The sequence below is a fragment of the Phodopus roborovskii genome, unplaced genomic scaffold, assembly GCF_943737965.1.
Source record: "Phodopus roborovskii unplaced genomic scaffold, PHOROB, whole genome shotgun sequence".
In the NCBI taxonomy this organism is placed as follows: domain Eukaryota; kingdom Metazoa; phylum Chordata; class Mammalia; order Rodentia; family Cricetidae; genus Phodopus; species Phodopus roborovskii.
The window spans coordinates 3,134,465-3,145,540 of NW_026125397.1; the positions used below are offsets into that span (position 1 = coordinate 3,134,465).

General features: G+C 43.2%; 1 protein-coding gene across 1 annotated transcript in view; it reads left to right on the plus strand.

The window, feature by feature from the left end:
* Nucleotides 1-5,065, plus strand: part of Map7 (microtubule associated protein 7) — a 102,873-nt gene extending 97,808 nt beyond the window's left edge. Inside the window, exons 16-18 of the mRNA XM_051175361.1 lie at nucleotides 214-313; nucleotides 1,989-2,209; nucleotides 3,875-5,065. Coding sequence (XP_051031318.1) covers nucleotides 214-313; nucleotides 1,989-2,209; nucleotides 3,875-3,885 — 332 coding nt within the window. The 3' untranslated portion in view covers nucleotides 3,886-5,065. The remainder of the gene's footprint in view (nucleotides 1-213; nucleotides 314-1,988; nucleotides 2,210-3,874) is intronic.
* Nucleotides 5,066-11,076: the final 6,011 nt, after the last annotated feature.

An 11,076-nucleotide genomic window follows, 5' to 3' on the forward strand; every position in this document is an offset into this window, starting at 1 on the left:
TGAGCAGTAAGAACTTTGCCCCTGTTGATACATTTAGTTCTCGTAGTAGCCAGCCAGGCAGGCAGCATTACCCAGGAAGGATTAGGGTATGACCCACCCAATGCCCCACAGGTAGTAAGATGTAGAGTCATGTCATATATCCAAGTTCTGGTTCCTAGGGGTTGGATTTGATTAGAGGATATTAGTAACTGTCTGTCTCCTTGGTGTGGACAGAGGTATCTGCACTACCATGTGTGAACTCTCCAGGAAACGGGAAGTCTGCACAAAGCACACACGGAGTCACCTTAGAGCAACCAGAAGTGAGCACGGAGAGGTGAGCTACAAACCGAGGCCTTTCTTATCACCATATTTAGTGTGAAGCACAAGTGTCTTCACTCCCAGGTGGGATTTTATTTTTAGTTTATTTTTCATCTGTCTCTAATTTTTTGTAGAGCTTGTAACTCTAAGAAAAGGGAAATCACTTTTTTCTTCAATTGTGATGGTGAGGTTTGAGTGACTATTGGGGCAGGCTTGCAATCCCTGCTTCTTGGAAGGCTGAAGCAGGAAGATAAAAATGCAAGGCCAACTTGAGCTACATGTAGAGAGCTCAAAGCATTGGTCAGCGGAGAAGATAGGAAGGGGAAGGGGAGAGAGGCAATTCATCCCGTACTAAGAGTGCTTTGAATGCCAGCATCTTTGATGTTGGAAAATGGGGTACAGTAACACTAGCATTTAAAAAGGAAACTGAGGCAGGAGATTGTTGCAGATTTGAGGCTTGTCAGAACTACATAGCAAGACTGTTTAAAAAAACAAAACAGGTATGATGGTTGATTTCCAACATGGAGGGACTAAAGCAGTTGGGTTCTGCTAATTTGAGGACAGCCTAGGCTATAGAGTGACGACCCTGTCTCGACAACAATGAACACACAAAAATAAAAACAAAGCAGCAGGGCACAATGGCACACACTTATATTCCCAGCCATTGGAAGACTGAGGCAGAAATATCCAAAGTTCAAGGTTTGGTGGTGCACACCTTTAGTCCCAGCACTCAGGAGGCAGAGGCAGGCAGATCTCTGTTGAGTTCGAGGCCAGCCTGGTCTACAAAGCTAGTTCCAGGACAGGCTCCAAAGTAATACAGAGAAACCCTGTCTCAAAAAGCAAACAAAACACAGAGAGACATATACAGAGATGATGAGACTGATTTCCATTCTCATCGCCCATGTAGAAAGATCCCTCCAAGTGTGTTGCGTCCTTGCCAGGGCTCTTGTCAAGCCCCAGAGCCACTTCCTCAGCTGCCTCCTTTCCCCATTCAGACTCACCACTGAGCACTGAGAATTTTATAGGGCGCAGGCTCTCACCCTGGCTGGCCTAGAGCTCACTATGTAGACCAGGCTGGCCTCCAGTTTGCAGAGAGCCTCCCTGAGTGTAGGACTATAGGTATCTGCCACCATGCCCAGTACACAGAGTTGAAAAGTGTGGGACCAGCAAGATGGCTCAGCAGGTAGAGGTGACTGTCGCCAGCCCCGATGACCTGAGTTCCATCCTCAGGACACACATGTTGTCCTCTGATCTCTGCCCACACACAAATACATAAATGTAATTTATCTCTAAGAATTGAAAGCCAGGCTTAGTGGTGAACACCTTTAATCCCAGGCAGAGGCAGAGAATCTCTGTGAGCTTGAGGCCAGCCTGCTCTACGTAATGAGTTCCCAGATTACCCTGTCTTAAAAAAAGAAGAGGGGGAGGAGGAGGAAGAAAAAAACGAAGGACTTGATAACCTTTGGTAGTGATCTGTTCTAGCAAACTTTCCTATTATGGATTCTGGGGAGCAAACTCAGATTAGTAGACTTGTGGCATATGGCAGCAAGCACCTCCATCTGCTGAACCATCCTTATGGCCTCCCGAGGTCCTGTTTCGTTTCACAGTTACAAAATTATTTTAAACGAATTTTTGTTCTAAAATAAGCTTCATTCTAACTCATTCTGTTTTGGACTTTTCACATCCCCTAGTTCTCCGATTTTGGGAGAAGAGCCAAATGAAAATGGAATGTCTGCTCAAAATGAAAATTTTGAAGAAATTATAAACTTACCTGTTGGATCAAAAGCATCCAGATTAGATGTCACCGATGAGAACCCAGAAATTCCTTTGAAACCAATCTTGGCCTTTAATGATGAAGGGACACTTGGGCCCCTACCTCAGGTAGACGGTGTGCAAACACAACAGACCGCAGGTGAGCTAACCTTCCACCGCCTCCTGTAATCATCAGAGCCGATATCCAAGATGGTTGTTTTATTCTTGGAGGGAACAAGTGAACCACTGTAGAAGACTGTGCATGGATCATAGGCATTGAATTCTGAGTTGCTTCTGGCCACTTCTAGGCCCTTTCTACCCACCCATTCAGTCTGCAGCACCCAGGAGCATCCCAGCCTTTGAGCAGCACTGGGTGCCAAGCGTCGGTGAGGCTTCACATTGAGACAGACTCTTCTGTAACCGATGCTCCACTGGGCCAGCTGCTTCGCTGGAAATGAGACTGGGGCTTTGTCCCTCTTCCTCAGCTCATCAATACTTGAAGACTACCTTGGGTTTTCTTGCCATTTTTCTCTCACTTGGGTTTTGCAACCTTGATTCATATGCTACTACTGTCTTTTTAAAATACACCACAATACAGTTAGGATAGCAGTGGTAAGAACATCACTCCAAGCCAGGATCTCATGGAGCCTGAGAGTCGTCCATTCCTTGTTCATGACTACTGAGCTTGCCTTGGCCTCTCTTAGTCTTCATGACAAATTGACCTGGGATCTTTGTGCAATAAGAGCAACAGCTATACTGACAACCAAAATAAAAAGAAATACCAAACATTACTGGCTCTGTGGTCCCAGCTGTGTCAGGGAACAGGCCCAGATCTATATCTCAGCCAACCTAGGTTTTGTCTACCTGCCTTCCCAGCAGATCACATTCACAAACCAGGGTTTCTTATGAAGAGAACTGGCCAAATTCCAGATATAGAGGGGACTGGGATCAAACCATTTTACCTGTGAACCCGTAACACCTTAACAAGCGCAGAGGCCCCTGATGAGCCAGTCCCCAAATGAAACTTTCCTCCTATAGTGTGGATTGGTTTATAAACTCCACCCAGGCTGTGAAGATGATGGTCCGGCCCCTGTGGTCTGCACATGCAGTTGTTAAACCTTCGGAACCGGAAGACTTAGTGTTCTATTGGGGGTAACAAACATGGTGGCGGCTGCCTCCTGATGTCACATCCCAGATTCTCTGTGAATTAGACGCTTCCCCTGGTTTTCTGCTTCTCTTCGAGTGTTCTAAGTCATCCTTTAAGCTGTCTGCCATTCCACTCCCAGTGCTTGCCCGCCTTCTACCATCTTTCCCTGGGAAGTAGTCTAGTTTCTGATCTGGAGTGTACAGCGTTCCTTTGGGCGACTGCTTAGTAAGAAACATTCCTTCATCCTCCATGGAAGTTTGGAGCCCTAAGCTTTGAACACTGAGGATGCAAGACAAAGGAGAGGTTATGGATTTAAATTGTCAAAGCATGGAGTTTCTAAATCAGTGATATTCCCTAAACTGAATTGAAAGAGCATGTATTTTTCCTAGTTACTGGCATTAACTTAAATATGCTTATGAACGCCAATAAACTCTTCCATTTTTGTTTACATTTGGTTGTTTTGTGGTGCTCGGGATTGAACCCAGAGCCTCATGCACACTAGGCAAGTACTTTCCCACTAAGCTATACTTCCAGCACTACAATTGTGCATATCTATACATGATACTATATATAAAGTCAGGGTGATTTTCTTTTAAAAATATAAGATATGGCCATAGTATTCTATAGATGAGATTTTGGATAACACCATATTAATCTGTTTTCTGTCTCCTCTTGTAGAAGTTATATGAACATTTCCTCTGAAGAACCAAAGCCAATGTTTTGTAGTTAATGGAACTTCAGGCTCCACAAGAGTACCTCCCTCCAGTTGTCTAAAGACTTCTTGACCATCATTTTGAAGACTTATTAAAGCCAGCTAAAGACAACAGACTGGGCAGCTTTTCTAATCATTTCCGCCACTAGAAAGAAATGCTCCTTCTCTGACACCTTGAGGTGGCTTTTCCAGTGTCCTTCTTAGCAAATCAATATTTTTCTGCATTCTTTAACAACAACAAAAAAAAAGAGCATTTGACTATAAAATAAATGGACTGACAAAGCATGATTTTTTTCACACAGATCTTTTCATTTTTAAACATACGAAGTTGGGGAAAATTAAAAATACCTTTTACAATGTAATACTTGAAAATAGGTACCTCTTTGCTCTCCAAGTAGAGTGAATGGGGGTTGTCTAAACAAACCTATTTGTTTAAATGTTACTTCAAATGCTGTTTGTAGAGGCAGAAGATGGCCAGGCCAGCAGGCTCTTATAAACACACCTTGTACACAGTAACCTGCAGCCCCGGCTGCCTCGATCTTCTTGAACTCCTCTTACAGAACTATACTGACAAGTTTGAAAATGTGAAAACATTTTTGTTTTTCAGAGCAAGAAAATAATTTGCTGTCCTGTTAAATAATGTATTTATGAAGGTTTTGTTTTTCCAGATGAATAAATTAGAATCAGGACAACGCTGCACGTATGCTCTAGTAGTTACACTCCATCTGCTGCCGCTGTGAATGTTGTGATGATGCAGGGCTCTGTCTGAAGTTTGTATGTTGCTGCCGTCCCCAGTGATGGTGGGACTTCTCTCTTTGCCTTACGTGATCATAAATGATGTGGGGAAAATAAATATTTAATATTTCTTTAGATCAAAAAAGAGCTTCATTCTGCTCGTTTCAGAGCAATGAAAGAACGATGGGTGGGACCTTCGTGGATGTCCTTGGTCTGTGTGGTGTCCATCAGCTTTTCCTTTCTTGTCGTCATTCTTCACATTTGCTGCTGAGCCTAGCTGTACAAACTTGCACTTTCATTTGCTAATATAAATTCAATTTTATTTTCCCACTTAAAAGACAATTAATGAGAAATGGAGAAGGGAATGCTGAGGGAAACGGTTTTATGTGGCGTGTTAATAAAAGAAATTTCTACCACTATGATATATTGGTTTTATACAAAGAGTGGATGATTAATCTACAAGATTTAATGAGAGACTATTCATCTATTGGATTATTTCTTTTAAGTCCAAGCATATAATCTTTACCAACAGTTTGTAATTTGTTAAAACATTAATTTGTGGGATTTTCCTATTTGGTTGTCCATGTATATCTAGATATTGTATTAAAAAAATTGTTCAACAAAGTAGTTTTATTTATTAAGTCTACCACACATGAAACACCAACTAAATCTTTGACATAGTTTACCTTTTACCTTTAGGGTCTTCGTGCTTTAGCTTCATTCCAGTAAATACACATAGGCACACACACATCCCATCAGCAGATGGCCAGGAGGCCAAGCACTGTACTACAAAACACACCTCTGCCCCATGATCTGCCCCATGAGTCTTCAGACACCTTCCATCTTAACTTCAATGGCATTGTCCCAGCTTCTCCTATATGGAATAGGTTCATTTAAAGTTCAAAGTAATCATTGTGTTTTGGCTAAGTTGTTTTTTTTATGTTTAGATATTCAAGCTGGCTTACTCATTAACAAACCACAAGCTTTCTAAGTAACCAAGTTTTAATTAAAGGTGATGTGTTTCATTACCTGTTGTTAAGAGCCACATTGCCAGACAGTGAGTTTGGCCTTTATAATGACTGGGTTGCTTTCTGTCCACTCTTGAAGGCCTGTGTTCACTTCTTCAAGGGGCTGTTCAGTAGGACACTACATCTAAGTGGGGCACTTGGGAGTCACATGGTACCCTCACCATGGAATGAGTGGCTTTTAGTGCTCACAACACCACTGCACACTGTGGGTCGCTTGGGTCATTCTTCAATCAGAGATCCATTTAGAAGAAGCTGCTGGCTACCACAGGTAAGCCTGTGTTTCTCCTGCATCTCCTCACTACCTGAAACAGAATTTCTCACCTGGATACATAGTCTAAGCAGAGACTCTGGGAGCTTTGGGCAAGTCCCTTCCATGTATCTTCCCTGAAACTCTGAATCAGGCAACAGCATCTTAAACCCTAGTGAAGTGTGGAGGGAGGTTGTGAGATTCTAACTAAAAGTCATCCCTTACAAGATCTGCTAGATCCCTAAACTTCAACATTTTGATGTAAATTCTTCTTGGCAACTGCTTCCCTTTCAAGCTGCATTCACCAAAGAAAACCCCATAATGTTTCTTATGCTAACCAACACTGCTGTTGACATTGATGATAAATTTAATACTTTCATATGCTATGTAAGGAACTCTCAAGGCAAGATAAAAGTGAAATTACATATTCATAGATATGCATTACAAAATTTTTATGGTTTTATTGGGGAAGCAGTGTTCTGTGAAGTGGGGTATCCTAACGCAGACGCATCTCTAACTCATCCTCCTGCCTCAGCCTCCTGACCCTGGAATTGCAGTGGGTTGCCATACCAGCTCCCATTCAAAATTTTTAATTTAAATTTATTTCATGTGCATTGGTGTGAAGGTGTCAGATCCTGTGGAACTGGAGTTACAGACAGTTGTGAGCTGCCATGTGGGTGCTGAGAATTGAACCCAGGTCCTCTGGAAGAGCAGCCAGTGCTCTTAACTGCTGAGCCATGTCTCCAGCCCCACATTCAAAGTTTATAATTTTGACTTTTGAAAACACTTCTTTAAAACGGTCAGTTTAGCCCAGGCTGGCCTTGATCTCATGGCAATCCTGCCTCAAACTCCCAGGCTGCTACTGCAGGCTCTGTCACCACAACCCAAATCAAATTATTGCATGTGAAAGTTAAATCACTAATAAATCCACTTATCTTTTTGGTTTTTTTGAGACATGGTTTCTCTGTGTTACCGCCTGGCTAAGTCAACATATCTTAATACAGTTTTTAAAAAGATAGTCTCACCATGTCTGTTTGATGCTTAACTCATGTTTTCTGGCTTGCTTCTGGCTTTTGCTCTCTCTATGAGATAGGGTTTTGTTAGCCTCAAATTTGCCATCCTGCAGTCTCTGCCCCCAACCCCTTTAATCAATGGGAATCAATTACTCTAAAGTCTTTTCCATGCTAAACATTAAAATACATAATGAGCAGGAGATGGTGGCACACACCTTTAGTCCCAGCACTTGGGAGGCAGAGGCAGGCAGATCCCTGTGAGTTTGAGGTCAGCCTGGTGTACAGAGCTAGTTCCAGGACAGCCAGGACTGTTTCGCAGAGAAACCCTGTCTCAAGAATTAAAAACAAAAAAATTAACTGTAAATACAGCCACTGGATCATGTTTAGCAAAAGCAACTTTTGCTAACTTTTGAGAAACATCCTCCCATCCTCCCTTCTTTTACTATGAAAACTAAGCTCATTTAGAAATACTCCATGTTGAGCTGGCAAAATGGCCCGCCTAGAGGCTAGGTTCACAACTAAACATCAAGAGACTTTCTAGGTTGTGCTTTCCTTACACCTGGTTGGTGTTGATGGAGGTTGGCTCCTCATTGTTTGGAGGAGACACTCTGGAGGCTTTGGGGAAAGTGGGGGAGAAAGATATCATGCAACCAGAAGGGACGTTTTATGTCGATTGCAAGTAAATTATATTATTTCCTTGATGACTGAGGTTTTTGTTTGACAGATATGAGTCTTAGCAGTGGTAAGTCACTAACAATCAGTGCCAAGATTAAGAAAGTGAAGAAGAAATGTAAATGATTGTTTTAAAAGAATTAGTCACGTACTAGAGAGCCGGTTCAGCAGTTAAGAGCACTGGCTGCTCTTCCAGAGGTCCTGAGTTTAATTCCCAGCATCCACATGGCAGCTCACACCTATCTCTAATGGGATTTAGTGCCCTCTTCTGGTATGCAGGCATACACGCAGACAGCGCTGATAGAAAAAAAAAAAAAAGAGTAGTTTGATCAGTTCTCTGACTCTGATGCTTCCCAGCACAGTAGAGGGAAGAAAGGAGAAATAAAGAAATGACTTCTTAAGAGTTGTCATCTGGAGCCTTACTTGGCTTCCAATACCAGGTCTGTAGCTAATTAGCTCAGACTTGGTGAGTTGGTTGTGTGTTAGTTTTTATTACTCTTTTCCTCTTTGCTCTTTGGGGGCCTGCCACCCAGCTCCCAAATAAATCACACATGGAGGCTTATTCTTACTTACAAATGCCCAGCCTTAGCTTGACTTGTTTCTAGCCAGTTTTCTTTAAATTATCCCATTTGCCTTTTGTCTCTGGGCTTTTTCCTTTTCTTCTGTATCTTACTTTCCTTCTGGCTCCGAGGCTGGCTGGGTGGCTGGGTGGCTGCCCCTGGCATCCTCTCTTGCTCCTTGATCTCCTTCCTCCCAGATGTTTCCTCCTATTTAGTCTCTCTGCCTGCCAGCCCTGCCTGTCCTTTCTCTGCCCAGCTATTGGTCTTTCAGCTCTTTATTAGACCAATCAGGTGTTTTAGATAGCAAAATAACACAGTTTCACACAGTTAAATAAATGTATCAGAAAAGGACATATCTTTGCATCATAAAAACAAATGTTCCACAGCATAAACAAATGTAACACATCTTAAAATAATCTACAACACTGTGTTTCTTCTATATTTTTCTTTCTAACTGGGAAATGTCCATCTCAGTAACTAGAGTTGAATGAGTCTTAAGCTGTGGTGATATTTTATGAACTAACAAAGCTTGCCTGAGGACCAGAGTGCAGAGCTAGCCACACTAGTTAGCCATAGAGGCCAGGCAGTGGTGGCACACATCTTTAATTCCAGTACTAGGGAGACAGGGGCAGAGGGATCTCCGTGAGTTCAAGACCACCCTGGGCTACACATCAGTCTAAAAGAGAAACAATTCACACAACGCTAATCCTAGCACTTGGAGAGACATTCCTTTAGTCCCAGCACTAGGGAAGAGGAGGCAGGAGTGGTGTGGCTGGGCAGAGAGAGGAATATAAGGCAGGAGGAGACAAGAGAGATGCAGTCTGAGGAGCAGTGCAGTCTGAGCAGTCTCCGGATACAATCTGAGCATGGGAAAGGTAAGGATTCTCTAGTGGCTGACTGCTTTGCTTCTCTGATCCTCAGAATTAACCTCAATATCTGACTGAGGTTTTAGTATTAAAAACAACTAGAATCAGTGCTACGTTAAGCACATTAGTAATTGCTCAATAAGTAATACAATCATTTTGAGATACCTGTGGAAGATGGTCTTGAAGAAGGAACTGGAACTGATGGGTGGGAATGTCCCTACGTTCGTTGTTTCTAGCAGTGCCCTTAAATGTCATAAGCACTGTAATGAGATGCTCATTGTTGGCATTATACCAGGTGAGCTAAGCAGAGAAAGGAACCACTGTCTTGAGAACACTAATAAGTTTAGGGTTCTAATCCTTCTCAGGTGTTAATGTGTTATTGCTGTATTTTATCACCACACTTCCCTCAGCCTCCACCAAGAATTACAGTTATATGTTATTGCTGTACATCTGAGGTATGTCCTGACATCGTTCGATACACTTGTACTGTTGACACCATGTCGTGCTAGCTGCTTTTCCAGAAGTCGCCATCACAGTCAGCCTTGGTCACAGGAGGCTGCTGGAGGAAACTGGAGAAGCAAGTGGACTCCAGAGCAGCCACTGGGGGCGGGGGAGGGAGCATTTCAGGTGCTTTGTTTAGCCCTCCAGAAGCTGCCAGAAGAGAAGGGCTGGCAAGAGAGTAGCTGGACCCCTTCTTGGGTTGGGATATCAGTGAGTACTTACTTGTCTGTTGCTGGTTATAAATTCCTCCCCCTCCGAGTAGCTGGAAGAACGTGTCTCCCCATTTCCCATTTATGTCACCAATACTATGGCTTCTGGCCAGGGCATTAACTATGATCTACTGTTATAGATTAAATGCTGGACAGCTGGCAAAATTAAGGGGGATTCGCCCGTAGACCAGCTGGCCTCAAACTCAGAAATCCACCTGCCTCTGCTTCCTGAGTGCTGGCATTAAAGGTGTGTACCACTACCACCTGGCAAGGGGGAAACCAGCTTTAGTGACTAAGATTTTGCTAAGGTAAAAACAATAAAAGAATTAATTCTTAAGACTCCTCTCTCATCCATTCTCTGAAGCCACATGACTTGTACTGACACATCTGAAGACTCTTATCTAGTGCCCAAGTAGCCACAGAGGATGTGTAATCACCGGGTGGTGTGGGATTGTGATTCTGCAGGTCTCTCTCCAGGTGAGTGAACTCCTGTACTTCACTCCCTCTCTTCGCTGGGTTGAGCTCCTGTCCCTCAGTGGCTTGGGACTGCTCCATTTGGGGGAAGCACTGCATGTCATCCTCTGTCAGCTGCCTTCATGTCCTAGGTCAGCTACTCAATGCAACCCCTCATCAGGGACTGCGGTCACAGCTCAGGGGGAGAACATGTGCCTGATGTGTGAATCTCTCTGTTTCATCCTCAGTATCTTAAAAACATTCCCATCATAAAACTCTGTCTCCAACCGTGCATAATGGCACATATGTGTCATCCCAGAACTGGCAAGATGGAGTGATGCTCGTGGAAGCCAAGGAGCACTTAGGATGCATGGCCACCACCAGAAATGAAGAGGCAAAGAAAGAATCTATCTAGAATCCCACAAGTAGAAGTGTACTGACACCATGTTTTCGGATTTCTAAGCTCTAGAAATATGAAACAATAAAATATGATTATAAGAGGTGGTATTTATTCTGGGTGGCAGTGGTGCTCACCTTTAATCCCACTCAGGAGGCAGAGGCAGGTGGATATCCTCCTGTTGCACGGGAGGATAACTAGTTAATGATAAACTCAAATAAAGAAAAATTTAAAAAGCCAGAATCTTCTTTGTCTTCAGAAACAGAACAAACAAATAAGGGAATAGCAGTATAGATAACTGGGGTCAGGTTTTTCAACATCGACTTAGGTACAGAAAATGAAAGGAGGAAGCTAGGATAAACGCCTGGGTGTTAAATCAGCCTGGAGGCTTGATATGAAGCGTTGTTCAGATACTGGGTTCTCTCTCTGTGTGTGCGTGTGCGTGTGTGTGTGTGTGTGTGTGTGTGTGTGTGTGTGTGTACACGTA